At 35.5% G+C, this 18,475-nt stretch overlaps 2 protein-coding genes across 4 annotated transcripts; one reads left to right on the forward strand and one right to left on the reverse strand.

The window, feature by feature from the left end:
• The first annotated feature begins 354 nt into the window (after positions 1 to 354).
• Positions 355 to 12,991, forward strand: LOC135619496 (protein TIC 40, chloroplastic-like). Of its 3 annotated transcripts, none has more exons than XR_010489400.1 (15): positions 355 to 667; positions 1,405 to 1,519; positions 1,755 to 1,812; positions 1,903 to 1,920; positions 2,961 to 3,231; positions 6,479 to 6,579; positions 6,661 to 6,721; positions 7,315 to 7,393; positions 7,935 to 7,975; positions 8,074 to 8,119; positions 8,811 to 8,905; positions 10,429 to 10,532; positions 10,610 to 10,657; positions 12,350 to 12,568; positions 12,672 to 12,991. XR_010489400.1 is itself a non-coding variant. In XM_065121576.1 (14 exons), the coding sequence occupies exons 1-14, from the start codon at positions 457 to 459 to the stop codon at positions 12,407 to 12,409; spliced, it is 1,308 nt and encodes a 435-aa protein (XP_064977648.1). In that variant the 5' UTR covers positions 355 to 456; the 3' UTR covers positions 12,410 to 12,693. The 3 variants fall into 3 exon arrangements, 1 of the variants encoding a protein (XP_064977648.1); XR_010489401.1 differs by having other exon boundaries at positions 12,729 to 12,991; XM_065121576.1 differs by having other exon boundaries at positions 12,350 to 12,693.
• Positions 12,992 to 13,730: 739 nt separating this feature from the next.
• On the reverse strand, positions 13,731 to 15,046 carry LOC103994757 (auxin-responsive protein IAA27-like). Its single transcript, XM_009415186.2, has 3 exons — positions 14,893 to 15,046; positions 14,101 to 14,224; positions 13,731 to 13,890 (listed from the first exon to the last, which is right to left on the reverse strand). Exons 1-3 carry the CDS (start codon positions 15,044 to 15,046, stop codon positions 13,731 to 13,733), a joined length of 438 nt encoding a protein of 145 aa, XP_009413461.2.
• Positions 15,047 to 18,475: the final 3,429 nt, after the last annotated feature.

The following is an 18,475-nucleotide window of genomic DNA, read 5'->3' on the forward strand; positions in this document are numbered from 1 at the left end:
TTAAAAGCCTATATATATACTATGTTAATAATCTTTGTTGTTAAATGTAATTTAGTTATTGGTTGCAATTTTTAAAATATTAAGAGGTATTTTAGATTTTTTTTGTTTTATATAAATATTAATTAGAGTTAGAAAATATTAACGTACTTGATATTTGAAGTAATATATAAATATATATTAATTTTTATAATGATAAATATATCATTTCCAGAATTTTGAAGGATGCAAGAAAACAAATGTGATAGGGGATTCTGTTTGGATATCCGCATCCGCTACTAAAAACGGGTACGGGTATGTATTATTTAGATCCGACCCGAACATATGCCCTTATTCCGTTCCCAATCGATCGTTCTGCCGCCTCTGATCCTTCTCGCTCAAATCCTAAACCCCTTCTTCCCCTTGAGCACAGCGGAGGAAGAAATAAGCGATTGGGGGATTTCGATCTCGCCCCAATTGATGGATAATCTCGTCCTCCTCTCCAAATTCTCCGTCCCCGTAGCGGCTCCAAATCTTTGCGAGATCCCAAACAGGCGGCGAGCGGCTGGTTCTTCTCTTTCCCCGCTCCGTGCGGGACGCGGCAGACGAGTCGGAAACGGTGGGAGACGTCCCGGGTTCGTTTTCTTAGCCCTGAAGAATGGAAGCAGCGATCGAGCCCTATCTGATGCTGGTAATTTAACTACCTAGCATTTTGGTGAACCATATTAATTTCTTGGGTTACAGAAGAAGAGATAATTGATTAGGGATCTTGGTTTATCACATAGTTTATAGACAAGTTTTTTTGCTGTTACACAAGCAAAGTATGTTGTGGCTTTAGCCACTTGTGTTAGATGGAAGGTTAAACATACAAATTTTGACACATAAAACATTAGTTAGGCAGTGATGTATCCGACTCAATTTTATTAGGTTGATGGTTCAAATCGTATCTCATAATTTTTACATTTAAAATATTTTAAGTTGAGGACTCAGAAACCTCATCCTACAAAAATTCTAAAGTACTAACTAGTTTAGTTGATAAAAGATTTGTCAGATCATTACAAGGTATTGGGATCATATCCCACATTCATCACCTGCCGATTGCGGAAAAAAAAGGACATGTTGTGGCCCTTTGGAGTGTTAAGTAGTATATTGATCAGTGAGTTAAAAATGCAATTTTTTTCTGTATAAGACATGAACTGTGAAGTCATCTTGATTATATGCACCGAGTATTCTTGAAGCGTATTATATTTATGTTTTGCAAGTTTGTATTAACATTCCTTTGTGCTATTCCTCGTTTTGCTGTCAATTGATTAACCATGTATTCTGTCTCCTGCATCCGCTTATATTTTATGTTATATTTCTGGTGATTTTTAAAAAATTTTGGTGGGTTTGGTTTTTCTTTATATTTTATTTCTCTTTCTGGTATAGGCCATCAAAAACTCAAGACACATGTTTTTGGAAGTGTCTCATCTTCAAGCAACAAAGAGCTGACAACTAGTAGTGGAGTAGCACCACCTCTGGTCCCTTCATCACCGTCATCCATGTACGTTTGTACTTTTGTACTGTCTGTCCTCGTGCTTGAAGTTGAGTGCATGTGGCTTTATTTTGGCATACATTTTTTATTGTGTAATTTAAATGCTACCACATAATTGTGAATTAATAAATTGTTGGATGTTTATAAACTTAATGATGGAAGTCCTTTTTTTTCCTTTCTGGGTATATGTCATTGAGGCTAATGTAATATCCTTTATCCCTCCTGTTTTCTTGAGAATCTGCAGCGGTTCACCCCTGTTTTGGGTTGGAGTTGGAGTTGGTCTATCAGTAATATTCCAAGTGGTGAGTGTCTCAAAGTTCTTTTTTGTAAAAAAGTTCTTTCTTTTTGTACTAATTTTCTCTTTTTTCAAAACAATCTTGTTGGTATGACAGGTGGCGGAAAAATTAAAGGTGAGCTCATTTCTTTTTAATACTCCTTTTGAAGAAGGTATGCTGTCCTTAGGGAGGTTGTTGCTGATGGAAGAAGGGTTTGAGAAACATTTGTTAGTGACCTAGGTGTTTGGTACTTTGCACTGATTACAGTGATATTGTCTATATTCTATCTTTTACTAATTTTCCTTGAATTCTCGAGAAAATACTTTACTGGTTTTAGTTATTACAAGGAGAAATGGCTCCTTGACATTTTGCTTCTTCATACTTTCCATGGCGATGTTGTATGCCTTTGCATCAAGGATGTCGCTGGTCCTTTCATTGAAAGAATGGTGTAGTTAGTTCTCACCCTCTTCTTTTTTGTGTAAGAAGAATATATTGTTAGAATCTTCCCAGTGTTAGTTAACCAACATGTTGCCTGAACATATAACTGTAGGATGTATTGATTGAATCCTATTGTTGCTTCCTTTCATAATTAATTTTAAAATAATTTATTTATGGACTGTGGTGTTATTGGAAAACTTGTAGAAGCAACAACTTGCACTTGATATCTTCTTCCTTGTGCTTCTCTTATTACCATCTGAGTCTACTGCAGCAACAAAATTATCTTATTATCTCTTTCCACTTACTGCTCTCTGTGCCATTTTTCTGATCTATGATCTAATCTTATGGAAGCTTTACTACAAGATAGGATCCATGCCTTTTCTTGTCACATTTGTTTGCATGTTACAACTTTTAGGCTCATTGGATCTTTATTTTATGCCTGTTGCCTGTTCCATTCTGTGTCATGCTGCATGGTTATGTGCTGCTGAGTGCTGACCATGCCAGAGTGTAAATTCTGGACATGCACCTGTAGTAATTTGACAGCAGGTTCAGTAAATAAAATGGTACATACTGTTTTATTGGTGAGCCAGAGTACCATGTGGCACCTCCTTTGTTGATTTCATAAAGCTGCTGCAACTGTTGTCATATCATCGATGCATATCAGCTTTTTTTTTTTTGACAATCTTATTGTGTCACAAGCTTGTTGACAGAACAAACTTATGAGTCACTTGTTATAGAGACATGCACTTCAACAAGCTTTCAAGACAATGATGGATCAAGCAGCACCTCAAGGTGGACAATTCAATAATCCTTCCTTTGGACCAGGCTTGCCTTTCCCGTTTCCTTCTACAGTATCATCACCTCCTACTGCATCAACTCTGTCAACGGCACATGTTTCTTCCCAGCAGCCTGTTACAGTAGACATTCCAGCCACAAAAGTGGAATCAACTTCAACGTCTGAAATTGGAGATGAAACTCAATTAGAAGAGGCAAAACCAAAAAAAGCTGGTATGTCTTTTGATTTAATGCTACTATTATTAATTCATTTTTTCATGATAGATAAGCTTTATCATGATTTATGTTATCTGCTTTTGTGTTTTGGATAACAAAAGCCATTGGACATCACCTCATGGCTTCTAGTAAATCATTCCTGCATAGTGCATATGTGAGGGGAATACATGCTGTTGCTTGGATGTTTCTTATAATGTCTTAGCTTCTGAGGTTACATCATTAGGCCCTTTGGATCATCTCTTTCAACCTTATTCCTAAAGCTGTTATCTCAATATAAATCTTATTTTCGAAGTTTTATTTATTAACCTTGAGCAATGGCCAATGCTGTAAAATCCCTTAGCCCCCAAAAGACATTGTATCAACGAGAATATTGTTGTTATTCAAAATTTCAAGTAGGCCCATATTTTGATTGTTTATATAGAAGAAATCTTCTAGAGACAAAGGTAGTCATGGTGGCATGCCCACACAATATCGTTCACCTTAGAATTATTGTCTTGCTATAGTGTCTCATGGCAGATTTTGGATATCAGAGGATTATCAGGTTCTCAGGATGTAGTTCGGATGTTACTAGATTTACAACAATCAAAAGATATGATCATAGAACTCTGATATTATTGAACTGAAGTTTTGTGACTTATTATATTTGCTCTTTGTTCACATAATAATCTTGTGTCAAGGATCAGTATCTGTATTCTGATGCCTTGTTTTATTTTTACATTAGCCTGCATATAGTTACCAGGACCATAAACAGAGTCGGGTGGGCGCCGGTCAGTCTTTCGGGCTCCTTCCCCTGAAAACTATATGTGCGGGTCTCCCTGCATGTGGCTCACGCCATTTGAGGTTATGTATGTCAAAAAAATCTTCTTTCTGGACACATGGCTATCGCATGTCCACAGCGTTACAACTCAAGTTTTCTCCACATCAAACAGCAAACTACAGAATCTTTGAAAAACAGCCAGCTAACAATGCCTTGTAGTTTTTCATTTCAGCTGGGCCGGGCCATCTATTTTTCAGGATGTTGAAGATGAGCAACCAGCTTGTAATAAGGAAAGAAATTCGTTGTGAATAAGAGACTGGTCAGAAATGGTCGAGGCCCCCACTCTAATATTCTGGATAAAGTTTTTTCTTCGGAGATTGGATATTGGATATTAACGCATGAAAATAGGAAATCAGTATAGATCAGCTGAAGTGAAAGAAGTTGAGTGGAGTATCATTCATGTGTGGTCCTATTATTGAGTATTGTTACTTTGTTAAATTAACTTATATCACATGTGCACACTTCTATAGCTTAGAAAATGAGTGTGTGTGCCTACATTATGAACTAGATTTGGGTATGTAGAGATGAGCTGAACCGGGAAAGCTAAGTGCTGCCCCTCAAATTCAAATGCAAAATCTTCCCTTGTTGAAAGAATCAGATTATGAATGAATCGACTGAGAGATTGCGGAACATAGAGCCTAAAGAAAGCATGCGTTCAATCATAGGGCTTGCTATAAACTGTCAAATACGCAAAATACCCTCACTACTATGAAATTAAGTATTAGCTACCGCTGGCAGTTTTTCAAAGATTCTGTAGTGATCAAGCCCATCAAACTATTGGATAGGCTTTAGCACTTCCAGATCTACACCTATGAGCCAATTGGAAGCTGGAATAAAGACCTCGACATATGGCATTCCTGGTGGTCTCATTGAAGCCTTCAGCTGGCTCTTTTTCTTTGATGCGATGCCCTTTTTGAAAAGTGACACTTTGCGTCTTCACATCCGAGGGTGAAGGTCATAGACGGTAACTAAATAGTTGGTAATTAGTAGTTATGGTGCCCATTGCGGGTGAAGGGAACTAAATGATTCTATTACGGTCCCGAGTGCTGGACAATGTTGACCGGTAGTGAATTGGATTTTTTGCCTCATATCCGATTAGGAAGAAGAAGTGGATTGGCTGTTCAGTTGTTAATCTGTTTTCGAAGGAGATTGAGAGCACTCGACTAGAGGAGATAGAGGAGGGGCTCAAACTTAGATTTTTGAAGGTGGGAGGGAAAAGGAAGAAAGTGGTTGAGGGACGGTTCACGCTGTAGCACGACATGCACATTCCAGGAAAGAAAATGAAATATCGAGGGGAGGAACGAGAGGCTAAAGAAAGTGAAGAGAAAGACTATGGAAGTATATGATCAGGAGGAAGTGAGAGAGGGATGGAGACATTGTCTTTATGGTCAAAATGGGACCTCATTTTGAAACCCTCTTGACGCTCTCCATTTCAAATATGGTCTACACATATTTCTAGATCTTGGTTTGGTTGGCTCTCTATTCTTTAATAGAATAGCCTGTCCTCAATAAGAATTGTGTTAGCTATCCTTCCAGCAATCAGCATATCTGCTTCCCTGGCTTGGCTCACCATGAACCAGATCAGAATGATTCTGAATGAATCCATAAGAAGTGATCCCATTTTATCCATCAGGTTTGGGTGAAGACCAAATATCTTTAGCAACTGATCCAGCAGAACAACTCAAAAGAGAAATAAGTCTCGAAAGTGCCATGTGCCAGGATTCAGCTTTCTTGGTAGCTTTTTTCTTATTTTCCCATAGGACTGCAATTTTAACAGGTTGGATTGGGTGAAAAGTAAACCCTAAACCCAGAAGGGTTCTGTTATCTCCAACCTATCACAATCCAACTTGACCTCAGTTTGAGATTCTTTTTCTTCCCTAATCTGGTCCAACTTTGTGGTGGGCAGGGCTAAGCCCAAGTGAGATTGGGCTGATGATAAGTTGGACTAGGTTGGTTCTGGTTGGGATCGGTTGCTCAGGTTTCACACATATAGAATAAATCCAGATAGAAATTTTAGGTACATGTGGTGGTGCTAAATAAATTATGATATTATATCTAGTATGTAATGATATTCCCAGATAATATTTGGTCAGGTTAAGCTTAGGTTGGTTATGGGTCAACCTAACCTGGGTTCAGGTTTTTTCATTCTTAATCTAAATCATGTCAAATTAAACCATGCTAGCCCAATCCAGCTGAATGATTGAGTTGGATCTGGCAATTTAGGTTGAGTTGAAGCTGAGTGATGTTTCTGCTCTTGTCACAGTTACACAGACAGATCCTATGAACTGTAACTATCTATATACATTGTACAAGCTATGAGATGAAAGAAAAAAATGTGATGCAAATATTGTTAGCCTACTACATTTGGGGTACAGGAATCAGTTGTCTATGTTTGACAATTTCCTTGTGTGTGGCAAATTTCTGCAGCTTTTGTGGATGTTTCTCCAGAAGAACTATTGCAAAGTGATCCTTCTTATCTAAAAGAGTCCATAAAGGCAGGTCCAGTGGAGACTCAGTCCGTGAAGGAAGTAAGTACTTGGCATGTTAGAAAGCAGCTGCTTTATATTCAATGATGTTGTTGCTGAAATATCACCTTGTGTTACTTGAAGGTTCCATCAAATGGAACTGTTAAGCAGGACGGAAGTGCTCCAAATGGACAATCCCAATCTCGTAAGTTGTGGGAATTGATTTTCTATTAATACATGTTATGTGAAACAAAGGAGGCTTCTCTTTCTTATCACAAGGAAAACCATATTGCTTGTCATCATTCCTGGTTCATGAGTTTATGCATTATATAATGGAAATTTTGATGCAGTCTACTGTTCTAGTGCTCATGGTTTGTGAAACACTGACGTTCTAAGATTGCATCATTTTGACACGTATGGATAGATTTAAAGTTCACTAAGTGATGTTGCATTTCATTCATTATTGTCTACAAGGACTGAACTGACACAAAGCATTTATGTGTATGTGTTTGTATGTGTTTCCATATGTATGTATTTTATGTATTCATGCATGCATGTAAAGGTGCAGAACCAGCACTACAGTGGCATGCTACTGTGCTGATTACTGAATGGTATTCTCGTCCATAATTTGTTTACTCTTATATTTTGGTTTTATGTTTTTTTACATGCATTTGTTCTTAAGGCTGCATGATTCTAGCATCTCAGTACTTATGAAGCTTTTCAAGTTTGGTAACCTGATAATATTTGTGAACAGGATTTTTCTCACAGATTGTGCTTGTTCATGTTAATTTATCATAGGGAAGTCACCATCTCCCTTGTCAGTTGAAGCATTAGAGAAAATGATGGAAGATCCAACTGTGCAGAAAATGGTTTACCCGTAAGCTTCATTTTGATTAATCAATTGAAACATTATCGTTCATTCTCTACAGCTTTTGTGACAGTTGGCTGATTGTTTCATTTTTAACACATAATTATCATTTGCTTTTATATTTGACATGAAGCTACAAGATCTTGTTAGTTGAAGGTTTAGTAATCTTCAGAATTGTTGACATGAATGGAAGTCAGAAGCATGTCATCTTAGATAACTTAAGAAATTTCTATGGATCAAGTAAAGATCATATGGGCCTTCACTTGTTTTATACTGTAACATGAATTTGTCGGCCAATTCTTTTGTTTATTGTTTTTAATTCTTCAAGTACATGACAGCAGTTGGATCTTGTTGCACTGTATGAGTAGCATTTTCTTTGATATACATTCTGAAACCATGGAAGGTTTTCTTTTATCTTCAAGTTTTATTTTTGTCTTCGTTTTTCTGCTTAACTGTCTTTCTTTTTCTATCATATTGATTACTATAGATCCTATCCCTTCATCACCAAGGAAATAGGTACTGACCTTGTTTTGGTACATTTATGTGGCAGCTATTTACCTGAAGAAATGAGGAACCCAGAGACTTTCAAGTGTATGTTTTCAAGGGATCTTGAGAAATTTACTCACTTCTTATTATGGTTTTGTAATAAACTACTGGCAGACATTAAAATATTGTATGTATATTTTCAGGGATGATGCAAAATCCACAATTTCGCCAGCAAATGCAAGATATGCTGTATGACCTAATTCCTTCTTTTGATTTGCAGCTTTTTAACCTTTTGGTTTACACATTTTATCTTTTGAATCATATTTATCAAATATGCAAACACATACATAAAATATGAGTTGTTATGAAGAAATGAAATTGAGAATAAATTTTTACTTTTGATTTGTGATTGACAAGGTGGTCTCTTACCAGATGTAGCTAGTATCAGAAACTTTGTCTATATATATTATGATATTTCTTTTAAATCAACTGAGAGTCTATTAATGTTTGATATGTTTGCAAGTCCTTAATGTTGCTACTCTATCATTGTTAATGTGCTATAGTTTAGTTTTAGTTTTTGTTAGATTAGGTTTTCACTCTTATGTTAAGTTTAGCAAACTTATCCATTTTTTGGTCATTGTTTCGTTCCTCAATTGCCGCATGCTTTTTCAAAGAGAACTTTGTGGTGAAATTATTCATGAGCCACAAATACGGGACTTGCTTATCAATTACTTATGGATGATAAGTGGATCTCTACAAATCAAAAGATAAGAAAGTTCTTTACAGCCCTAGTTTTCATCATTTTCTGATTTATAAGCTAGTCTTTTTCTAATGGGATTACATGTGTGTTCATTAACATTGTCATTAGACTCATTACAATTTGGATCTTTTGACATCTCTCCTATTACTTTCAAATTTATGTTTAATTGCCTTTATTCAGAAGCAACATGGGTGGCAATAATGAATGGGACAACCGACTGACTGAGTCCTTGAAAAATTTTAATCTTAGCAGTCCTGAGATCAAACAGCAATTTGGTAAGTCAAAAGTTATCTTTGTTGATGTTAATCTGTGTTTGGTTAAAAAACCGACTCTGAGCATGCTTTTTTTTTCAAATGTTTCTTCACTAGTTGTAATACAAGCACCTCTTTAATTAATTTTTCTTCTGTATTTCAAATTTTTTCCTGGAAGTGTTTTGCAGAAATGATATGGAGGAATCTGCAGATGAAGCATAATCACGCAATGAAAACTCGTGTATTTTTTTCTCCTGGCAATTGTGTTGCAGAAATGATATGAAAGAATCTGCAGATGACGTATAATCATGCAACAGAAAACTATTTAATGCCTCATACAACTTCTTATGATGCGACTGCTTATTTGAAATTCCTGTTATATGGTGTGGTAGGTTGTAATCAAGCTTGACCCTGGGACTTCGGACTTATTGACAGAGTACATCACAAAAATAACAGTTGAGAAAGTGAAACTCAAATTTGCATCTGTCTAGTCTCTCTTTCTCTTGCCTTTTGCCTTTGCTTTTTTTCTTCTCACTTTCATCTAAGCTGCCTGCCTGCAGTTCCCACTGCATATCATCTTTCCTTTGCCCTCTATGCTTTTCCTTTTTATTCATTGGTTTCTTGTAACCTTATATTTACTACTTCTGATGATGTAGCTGTCTAACTTTGAACATCTATTTCGTCTTATCTTTTCTCAATGCTTCCTTCCAATGCTCCAGCTAACTTTCTTCATAGCTTGACATCCATTTTGGCTGTTGGACAGGCATCACCTTTCCTGTCTCCTAGTGCACTGCTAAGGGACCTGTGTCTATGCCGTCACCCATCACAATCATCATCTTCAGGCCTGATGGTTGTCTGGTTTCTATTGCCCCTTTTGCGTCTTAACTTTTCTGTCATATTCTTAGTTTCTACCCTTCAGCTCAAGCGACCCACTTAAATGGGTCTAGGAAGTTAATTCAATCCCTCCATGCTTAAGTTTGATTTTTTTTTTCTTTCTACAAGTTAGATCAGGTAAAACATATGTTAACTGAGGTTGATGCAATTTGTCATGATTCATCATCAGCCCTTTTATGCTTCTGGATTGTTGCTATGAGAATACAATACAAGATTACCTGCTCTTTGTGGTGTGGGTTGAATTGGCACACTCAAGAATCAAGCAGTGAAGTTTGCTAAAAGTTTTATGAAGTTTTGAAAACCTTTGAGTACCATCTTTGTTAAGGTCAGAATTGCCCTTATGTTTCTTTAAGTTCACAGGCCACTCATAGTGCCCACTTTATACCAAGTCGAATGAGGATCGAGTTGTAGCATAAGTCATGTGCCAAATATCCTCTTAATTCTTAAGGAATAGGTAACATGTTGCTCAACATGACCAGTGTGAGAGCATTAATGGAAGGAGAATTCATATCTTGAATAATGTCACCTGTTTATTGTTGTCTATTATTTCAATTATCCATCACAAATTTTAGAGTGACAATTTTTCTTTTCATTTTGTCGATGCTACTTTCGGTAACTATTTCTGAACATTATACGTTCTATGTTTAATGCAGAACAGGTAGGCCTCACTCCAGAAGAAGTTATATCTAAAATAATGGAAAATCCTGATGTTGCTATGGCATTTCAAAATCCTAAAGTGCAAGCTGCCATCTTAGATGTACGCTCAGATGCATTTCATTTTTTTAAAATGTCTATGTATACTCCATTTCTTAACATATTTTTTTTATTCAACAGTGCTCACAAAATCCACTTAGCATTGCAAAATATCAGAATGACAAGGAGGTGAGCTATAGATGCTGTTCATTTGGCAATATGTTGTCAGAATTTTCTATCGTAGTTAAACGTTTCTTCTGTTCAGTACCTATGGTTAACTTATTTTGTAGATGGAAGCATTACTTCTACTTAGTGAGTTAAGTGTACTGTAGACAGTTTGAAAGTTATTTGTAATCATAGTTAGGAAATATTTGTTGGAGTACTATGATATGAAGTTTAAATGCCTATTGCATGTAACAGTATAACCTTGTATAACTGTTCAGAATTTGAATGGACACTGTTGACAAAATGTTTGAATAGAGAGTAGCTCTAGCCTCATTTTACGTGAATGGTAATGCAAATAAATCTTTTTGTAATCATGTAAATGTTAGTGACTTGTTAGGAATGAAGGCAGTGTTGTAGCTTAGGTTGTAACTAGTAATTTTGCAAGATTGAGGTATTGAAGCAGGCAAAATAGAAGGCTTGCAGCATGTTTTGGTTGGTGCTGCTTTGGGCTTGCTAGTTTGGTGCTGGCACAGTAGATATCCTGTTAGAGCACCTTATTTCATGATTTCTTAACTGGTTATTAATATAGTGATTGCAGAGTGCTGGAGTTGTTGTAAGATCTTGTATTGACCAATTTATTTTCTTGGGATACTTCTTGTTTGGTGTTCTTATGCAGATGACACCTTTAATTGCACACATAAAGAGCGAAACAACTGAGGATATTCTTCTTATAGATGCATATAAATTTGTTAAATGAATATTTTTAATGCCCCTATAGGGGAATGTGCTAAACTCTGTTTCGTAATGTTTTGTTGTTACATCATAGATGATTTTCTATTTAGTTTATTATGTGTTAAAATATAATTTGACTTGATGAGTGACAAAAGAAAAATTATTTATGAGCCTTGTCATAAGTTGTAACCCAAATATTACTTCAAATGAATGCTCCTTAAACACCAAATTCCAAGTCCGAGAATTGCATGGAGACATGTTTCCAGTAGTTAGATTCATATAGAACACTTTGAATGTCTCAAGCTGTCAAGGTTAATTATACAGACCCAATTTTAGACATTTTATGGATTTGAAGTTGCCTTAGACAAAGCATGTTAATGGTTCTAGTGCATCCTTTTTTTACATCTTAAACCTTTGTTATGGTGATATAGTAAAATCTTAGGCTACTTGTGGAGCTCTGATGAGGAAAAGGTTAATTTCACACATACACACACACACACATATAGGTTATACATGTACTGAAGAATTTTTATCTTGTGGATATAAGCATATCCATTTCTATTTGCAGTAGTAGTATCAAACTACTAAAGGCAAATTTTTTATATTAGAAACAGACACTTAATCAAGAAATTGAAATCAACTGATATTCTCGTATCATTGTAACACCCCGATTAGTCCCATATTGGAAGTGGTCTAAGATTAAAATTAACTTATAAAAATCTGATGAGTGTATTTCTATTAACTTCAGCTTCAACATTTTGAGCTAGTGATTTAGGCTTAATACAGTTAATAGATTGGCTATCCTATCAAACTGGGTTGTGATAGTCATAGTTGATGACTCACACCATTGTGACTTCTAGTATCCATTTGCTTTATGCTAATAACATCTTTTGTTCCTCATACCTCACTTTGCATGTTTTTATTCTATGTACTATCATAACCTTGCAATGTACTTGTAATTCTCATGACCTTGCATTTTCACAGGTTATGGATGTGTTCACCAAGATATCGGAACTCTTTCCTGGTGTATCGGGTTACCCATGACCGACCTTGTGCACAGTGCTCCATGGTTGTGACAAGTCAATTTTTGTCTGCTCTTCAGCGAATCTAGAAGCTGTAAATTACGCAGCACAATTTCAAAATGCAGTTCATGCTTGAGCCAAATCTTTTGTAACTCTGCGCCAGCAGGTTATCATACATCATGTAAGTTGGTCTCGAGTTGAGAATTGAGGTAGGATTTCGGATCTTTTTCTATCTTCTGATGTATGGCTGACCACATTTTGTTCTTTACTTTCTTATATAAAAGAACCTTATATGGATGGTGTGCCCGTCTTCATTTGTAACACTGGTCTTATTCTTGAAGTTGAGGTAGAAGCTAAGAACAAGAGTTCCAGATGCTCTTTGGACATTGAGACCAGAAAATTTAGTCATTGGTTTGAACGTTCAGCAACTAATTCTCCCAAAGCTGCTCAACCGGTTGGTTTAATTGAGGATCACAATGATAGTTATGTTGCATAAAATTGTGTATCAAATAATCTATTGCTGCTCATGAGATTCAAATTGGTTATATGACTGACTGGGTTCAGAATTTTTATCTACTGTTCCTTGGGAAGATTTGTCGAGACATTCTTTCGAGAAAATTCCTCTTTTTTTTTTCTTCCATTTTTCTGATCATGTTCAATGTCATCTTTTTCTTGGTTAACTAAAAATTGATCACAATTAAGGGTGATGAAAAGGCTTCAAGTGTCATATTCCTTTGCATAATCCTCTTCGATCATGTTTATTAATATCATGTTGATCTCTACATGTTAGACTTGTCCTTAATAAGCTATGCTATATACTCTGTTGGATGTATTAGTTTCTTGGGCTGTCACCACTTATGCTATTCAGAATTAGACAGAGGATGAGTTGGTTGTGGCAATCACTACTCATCCCATTTTTCCAAACCCGACCTGACCAATTACCTGTTAAATTTATTTTCCTGCTATTCTACTTCAATTTGTCTGACTGTTTCGTGGTTTTAAACAAAGCTTATGCTGTTTAATGCAAGGAATGTCGGATCCGTAGTCTCAGATATATGTTGGATCGATATATGTCGGGTGATATCGATGTTTTATCCATGACTCAGATTATGCTTTCTGTGAATTGATTATATGTAGATCACTCTATATGTATGAAGGCATTATACCTTAAATCCATGCATCACATATTCATAAATCATGTGTGTAATTGGTTTGTTACACTTTTTCGATTTCACTAAGATAGAAACGTTTAGATCAACGATCACCACACCCTCAATCTGCCACCGAATACATGACAACATGATAAAGAACAATTCGATTGCTGTTCAAGTTGGTTGGATGGCTCAGCTGCTGCTCGACTCTCCTCCGTAGTACATAAAACATCCACCGAACATAACTTGAGATGAAGAGATGAGTAGTTCCTCCTCCACCACCACCTTGCCGGTTACTGCAGCTTCTGGATTCTTGACGATGTAAAGCCTTCTCGCTGTGTTGATGAACACCCTGCGATCGCATGCATGCATTGCATTGCATTGCATTGCATTGCATGCGTTTAATATGATTAAACCTTGATAATTGACTCGAAGCATTTAAGTCCCAAGTTAATTCTTACGAGTTTCTTCGAATCCTATTTCACTCGCGACTGTGAGATCAAATTGAGATATCATAGAGAATCATGTGAAAGAAAGAAAGAAAGAAAGAAAGAATACTCACTCCCAGGCAGCATCAGTAATGAGCATTCGGTTGCCTTGGTGGTTCTCGTAAAGAATTACCAAGTCACCAGTATCGACCTCCTCGTTCTGCGCTTCCTCTGATTGGATATATGGATGATAAGGATCTGAAAGCCAAATGCATGTTTTCGTTTTAAGTACTTCCATTAGGTCACTCGAGTCCTTCCTTACATGACGATGGAAACAATGTGAAAGAAACCAAGTGAGGGTCGGTCATTTTTAAGTTATATATTAGTGCTTATATTGTAAGCTTCACCTCTTTTTATTTGTTAGCAGTACAACATTAATTCTTATACATATATATACATGTATATATAACGACATAAGACACTAATATATACTGATCCATTGATTGAGTTCGATAAATTAATAAGTTAATCAATCCATGATGACTGAGATATAACAAAAGTTATTGATTCGTGTAAGAAGAAACTCTCGTGGATGGATCAAAAGACACATTATGACCATCCATGATATGTTAATTTTGAATTATGTCGGTCTTGACGAGGACGTTAGCTCGTTAACCGAAGGAGAGACTATAATATCTTGATTTAGTACAAAAGTGAATAATGATTTGAATAGATTTATAAAAGGTCAGACAGGTTTATTATCGTAATTCAAACTCAATAAGTAAAGGAGAGTGAATGAACCTATAAATGGTTAGATAAGTATGATCGATCAATAATTTAGGGTTGATAAATCATTAGATTAATTATCGTATCAAATTAAACCGTGACAAATAGCTAACAGCAGTCAAAAGTCAAAACTCACTGACTCGAGAGGAAGTTGCGAGACATCTCCTCGAGAGCACGACGGAGCGATTCATAGTTGTCATGAGCTTTCAAGTTGATCTTCCTCGCAATGGCGCATCCTTGCTTGTGCACTTTCACGAACATCGTCGGCGTGAAATGGCCATTCTCGTCCTCCATCTCGGGCTTTAGTTTGACGTCGTAGCAACGAAGGTGAAGGATGAACAACTCTGATCACAAACAGACTGATGGTTGATGGAAGAAACAAGTAGCAGCAAGTCAGCAACAACAACAAAGAGAAAGAGAGAGAGATGAAGTGCATGTCGTATCATTTACATGAGAGAGAATTGTTGTGGGTGCTGAAAGAGTGGCGAGAAACAGTGTAGCCTTTCGTGTTTTCAGAGAAAGAGCGCATAAACCAGACTGAGATGAAAAGATAGTTAGGAGAGTATCGCCAAGATAAATAGAATGCATACATCAGACTAGTGGGAAAGCAATTGAGGGAACAACTTTGAGAGAGAGAGAGAGAGAGAGAGAGAGAGAGAGAGAGAGAGAGAGAGAGAGAGAGGGAATGTATCACACAAAGGTGTGATGACAGTATAAGGACTAGTTGCAAGCGAGTGTGTGTATATTGTTGGGAAAGATTAGATAAAGGAATCATGAATCTGATTTTTCTTTTCTTTTTTTTTCCTTCTTTATATGAATTAAACATCAAGATGTAATTTAACATCATATATATTATAGATAATATAAAGAAAGTGCATGAACCGAACTAAGATGAAAAGGTAATTGAGAGAGTATATTTCCAAGATAAATAGAGTGCATGCATCAGACTAGGGGGGAAAGTACTTGAGGGAGCAACTATGAGAGAGAAGGAGAGTTCATGTATCAGACCAAAGTGGGAAGACCACTGCTCCAAGAGAGAGAGAGAAAGAGAGAGAGAGAGAGAGAGAGAGAGAGAGAGAGAGAGTATTTTAAGATATAATTTAATACTAAACATATTATAAATAATTTAGTAGTGTATATCAATCAAATTAGTGATCGAATACTAAACAAATCACGAGACAATATTTATATTAAAAAAATCATGAAGAAAAATAGTCATGGGTTATCGGATGAATCTTTCATTATAAAATAATAATAGGATTATAAGGTTTTTACTATTGGACTAACCAAAGGATATATCAAATATCATAGCATGGCATTTAAACTAATTTTAATGATTAATCATCGAATCTTTCTTATCACTTTTTTTATTGTTCTGAAATTGCTCCATAAAAAAAATGATTAAAGTTTTTTAAATTAACTCTCATGGAATTCAGCACTTAAATCAGATTAAGGTATAATAGGAAAGCAATCAAAACAGTAACTCTGAAAGAGAAATATGGTGGGAAAACAATCTATGGAGCAACTAAGAGAGTGTGTGATTATGAATCAAAGGTGAGAGAGAGAGAGAGACTGTGTGTGTGCATGAATACATTATGTATTGGATCAGAAGTGCAATAAGTTTGTCATCTCATTATGGCTGCTGCTCATGAGATTCAAATTGGTTCAGAATTCTTACCAACTGTTCCTTAAGTTTCTCCAGACATTATTTCTCGAAAATTCCTCTCTTGTGGTTTTCATCCTTGTCATCTTTTACTTTGGTCAACACCAAAAAGAAAAAAAAGATCACAACAAAGGATGATGGAAAGGTTTCAAGGCATCACCATAAATCCATCCATGTATCCATCTATCACATATGTAATCGCCTTATTTAATCGTTTGTGACGCTTTTGACTCCATTAAGATAAGAATATTTAGATCAACATAGAACAATTTGATTGTTGTTGTCAATTTGAAGATGAAAAAGCAAATGCATGCTTGAAATGCTTTTAACGGACTGTTGACTTAAAATACTTAGGTAGGATAAGATTTTTTCTAACTATACGAGGAAATCTCTTTATTCTATTGAGGAAAATTCTTTATTCTGTTGAGGAAAATTATTTCTTCTAATTTGTATAAATAGGAGAGGGAACATGTATTGAAGCATTTTTATTTCTTCAATAAAGCTAAAGCTTCTTATCTTCAATAAAGCTTCTTTAATAATTATTCTTATCTTCTATTATTTTTATCAATATTCACTCTCAGAAAGCATCAATAACAAGCTTTCGCTTGTCGAAGAAAGAGATCACATTTTGTAATTGATCTCATACGATGATGAATTTGATGAAGAGTGTGTAAAGGCAAAACCAAAAGAAATATAATGCTCGTTTTTACAACATTGTATTTCATATAGTGCCATAAATGGATGACATGGAATGCCCCTTTGGTGACTTCATAAGTCTGTCGATAGAGTCGAATGAATTGTGAGATGCAATTTCTTTCTATACAAACAAAATCACAAAATTTGAGATAATGGTTGATGACAAGATATCAGTCTTAGCATAAGATCTATAATATGCTATATTAAATATAGAAACAATCTTTTATATCAGGATTGAAATCAAATAAAATTAGATCTGGTTTTACGATGCGTACCTTTTGATGTCATCTGAAAAAGGATCTCTATATGATCTGTAAGGGCACCGTCTTTAGATCCAAGATCATTGTCAATTTGTAAGAGAACTAGATCATTCTCCTCTCTTTCTATCATTTCACAGGATCACTTAGATTAATGGTTCGGGAGAATAGTTAAGAGAGAGACTGTAATCCCTCAACTGAATCCTTTATGAGATGTGTAACCTCTGTTATACAGTCCCTAAAAGTCCATGTCTACTTATAGGCGAGAGCAGAGGGTCTAGGATAAGTAATTAGGAGAGTTCGTCTCGTCAATGGCAGAATCCTATTTTAAGTAGACTTCTTATATGTCATCAGAATCCAATTAGTTATATTATATATATATGTGGGCTACAAAATCTAACATTCTCCCAATTGGCTCATTAATTTGATAAGATATAAAAAGATATTCAAAATCAAAATAAATAAAATAAAATTTGTTTAAAAATAATTTTACCTAATTGGATTCTAAAAATTTTTGAAAAACATTTTATACACGGCCATGAACTTTAAAACAAGCTAATAAATCCAATAAACACAATAATACTATATTAAGTCCAACTATTAGTGCGAGTCATAATGACATACTCTCTTGTCCAACTATAATATGCATAAACATAAATATAAACAGAATAGCAAAAATAAATAACTTTAATTAAGCAATAAAAAGTCAATAATAGCCTTCACCTAAATATGCATCACCATATCTTTTATTACTTGCTCCTTATTCTAAGAATATATTCTTTAAATATTTTATACTGTAAATATTTTGTTAATGGATCAGTAATCATTATAGTGATGCTCAGGTTGTCAATTGACGCTTGTTGTTTCTGGACTCTTTCTTTAATCACCAAGTACTTTATCTCGATGTTCTTAGAACTACTAGAGTACTTGTCATTCTTAGAGAAGAAAACTGCTGCGATGTTATCACAAAATATCTTCAGCGGCCTGGAAATTAAGTCGACCACACTAAGTTCTAAGATGAAATTTCGTAACCTTAAAGCTTGATTTGTGGCCTTCAAGTATGTCACAAATTCAGCTTCCATTGTTTTTGATACAATAAGCGATTGC

The sequence above is a fragment of the Musa acuminata genome, chromosome BXJ2-8, assembly GCF_036884655.1.
Source record: "Musa acuminata AAA Group cultivar baxijiao chromosome BXJ2-8, Cavendish_Baxijiao_AAA, whole genome shotgun sequence".
Taxonomy (NCBI): Eukaryota; Viridiplantae; Streptophyta; class Magnoliopsida; order Zingiberales; family Musaceae; genus Musa; species Musa acuminata.

Coding starts and splice junctions, on each gene's coding strand:
- LOC135619496 (XM_065121576.1), top strand. CDS start 457: ATGGATAATCTCGTCCTCCTCTCCAAATTCTCCGTCCCCGTAGCGGCT. Junction 1,520..1,754: donor CCTTCATCACCGTCATCCAT/GTACGTTTGTAC, acceptor GAGAATCTGCAG/CGGTTCACCCCTGTTTTGGG. Junction 6,722..7,314: donor AAATGGACAATCCCAATCTC/GTAAGTTGTGGG, acceptor AATTTATCATAG/GGAAGTCACCATCTCCCTTG.
- LOC103994757 (XM_009415186.2), bottom strand. CDS start 15,046: ATGGAGGACGAGAATGGCCATTTCACGCCGACGATGTTCGTGAAAGTG. Junction 14,225..14,892: donor GTCTCGCAACTTCCTCTCGA/GTCAGTGAGTTT, acceptor TTTGGCTTTCAG/ATCCTTATCATCCATATATC. Junction 13,891..14,100: donor ATTACTGATGCTGCCTGGGA/GTGAGTATTCTT, acceptor ATGCGATCGCAG/GGTGTTCATCAACACAGCGA.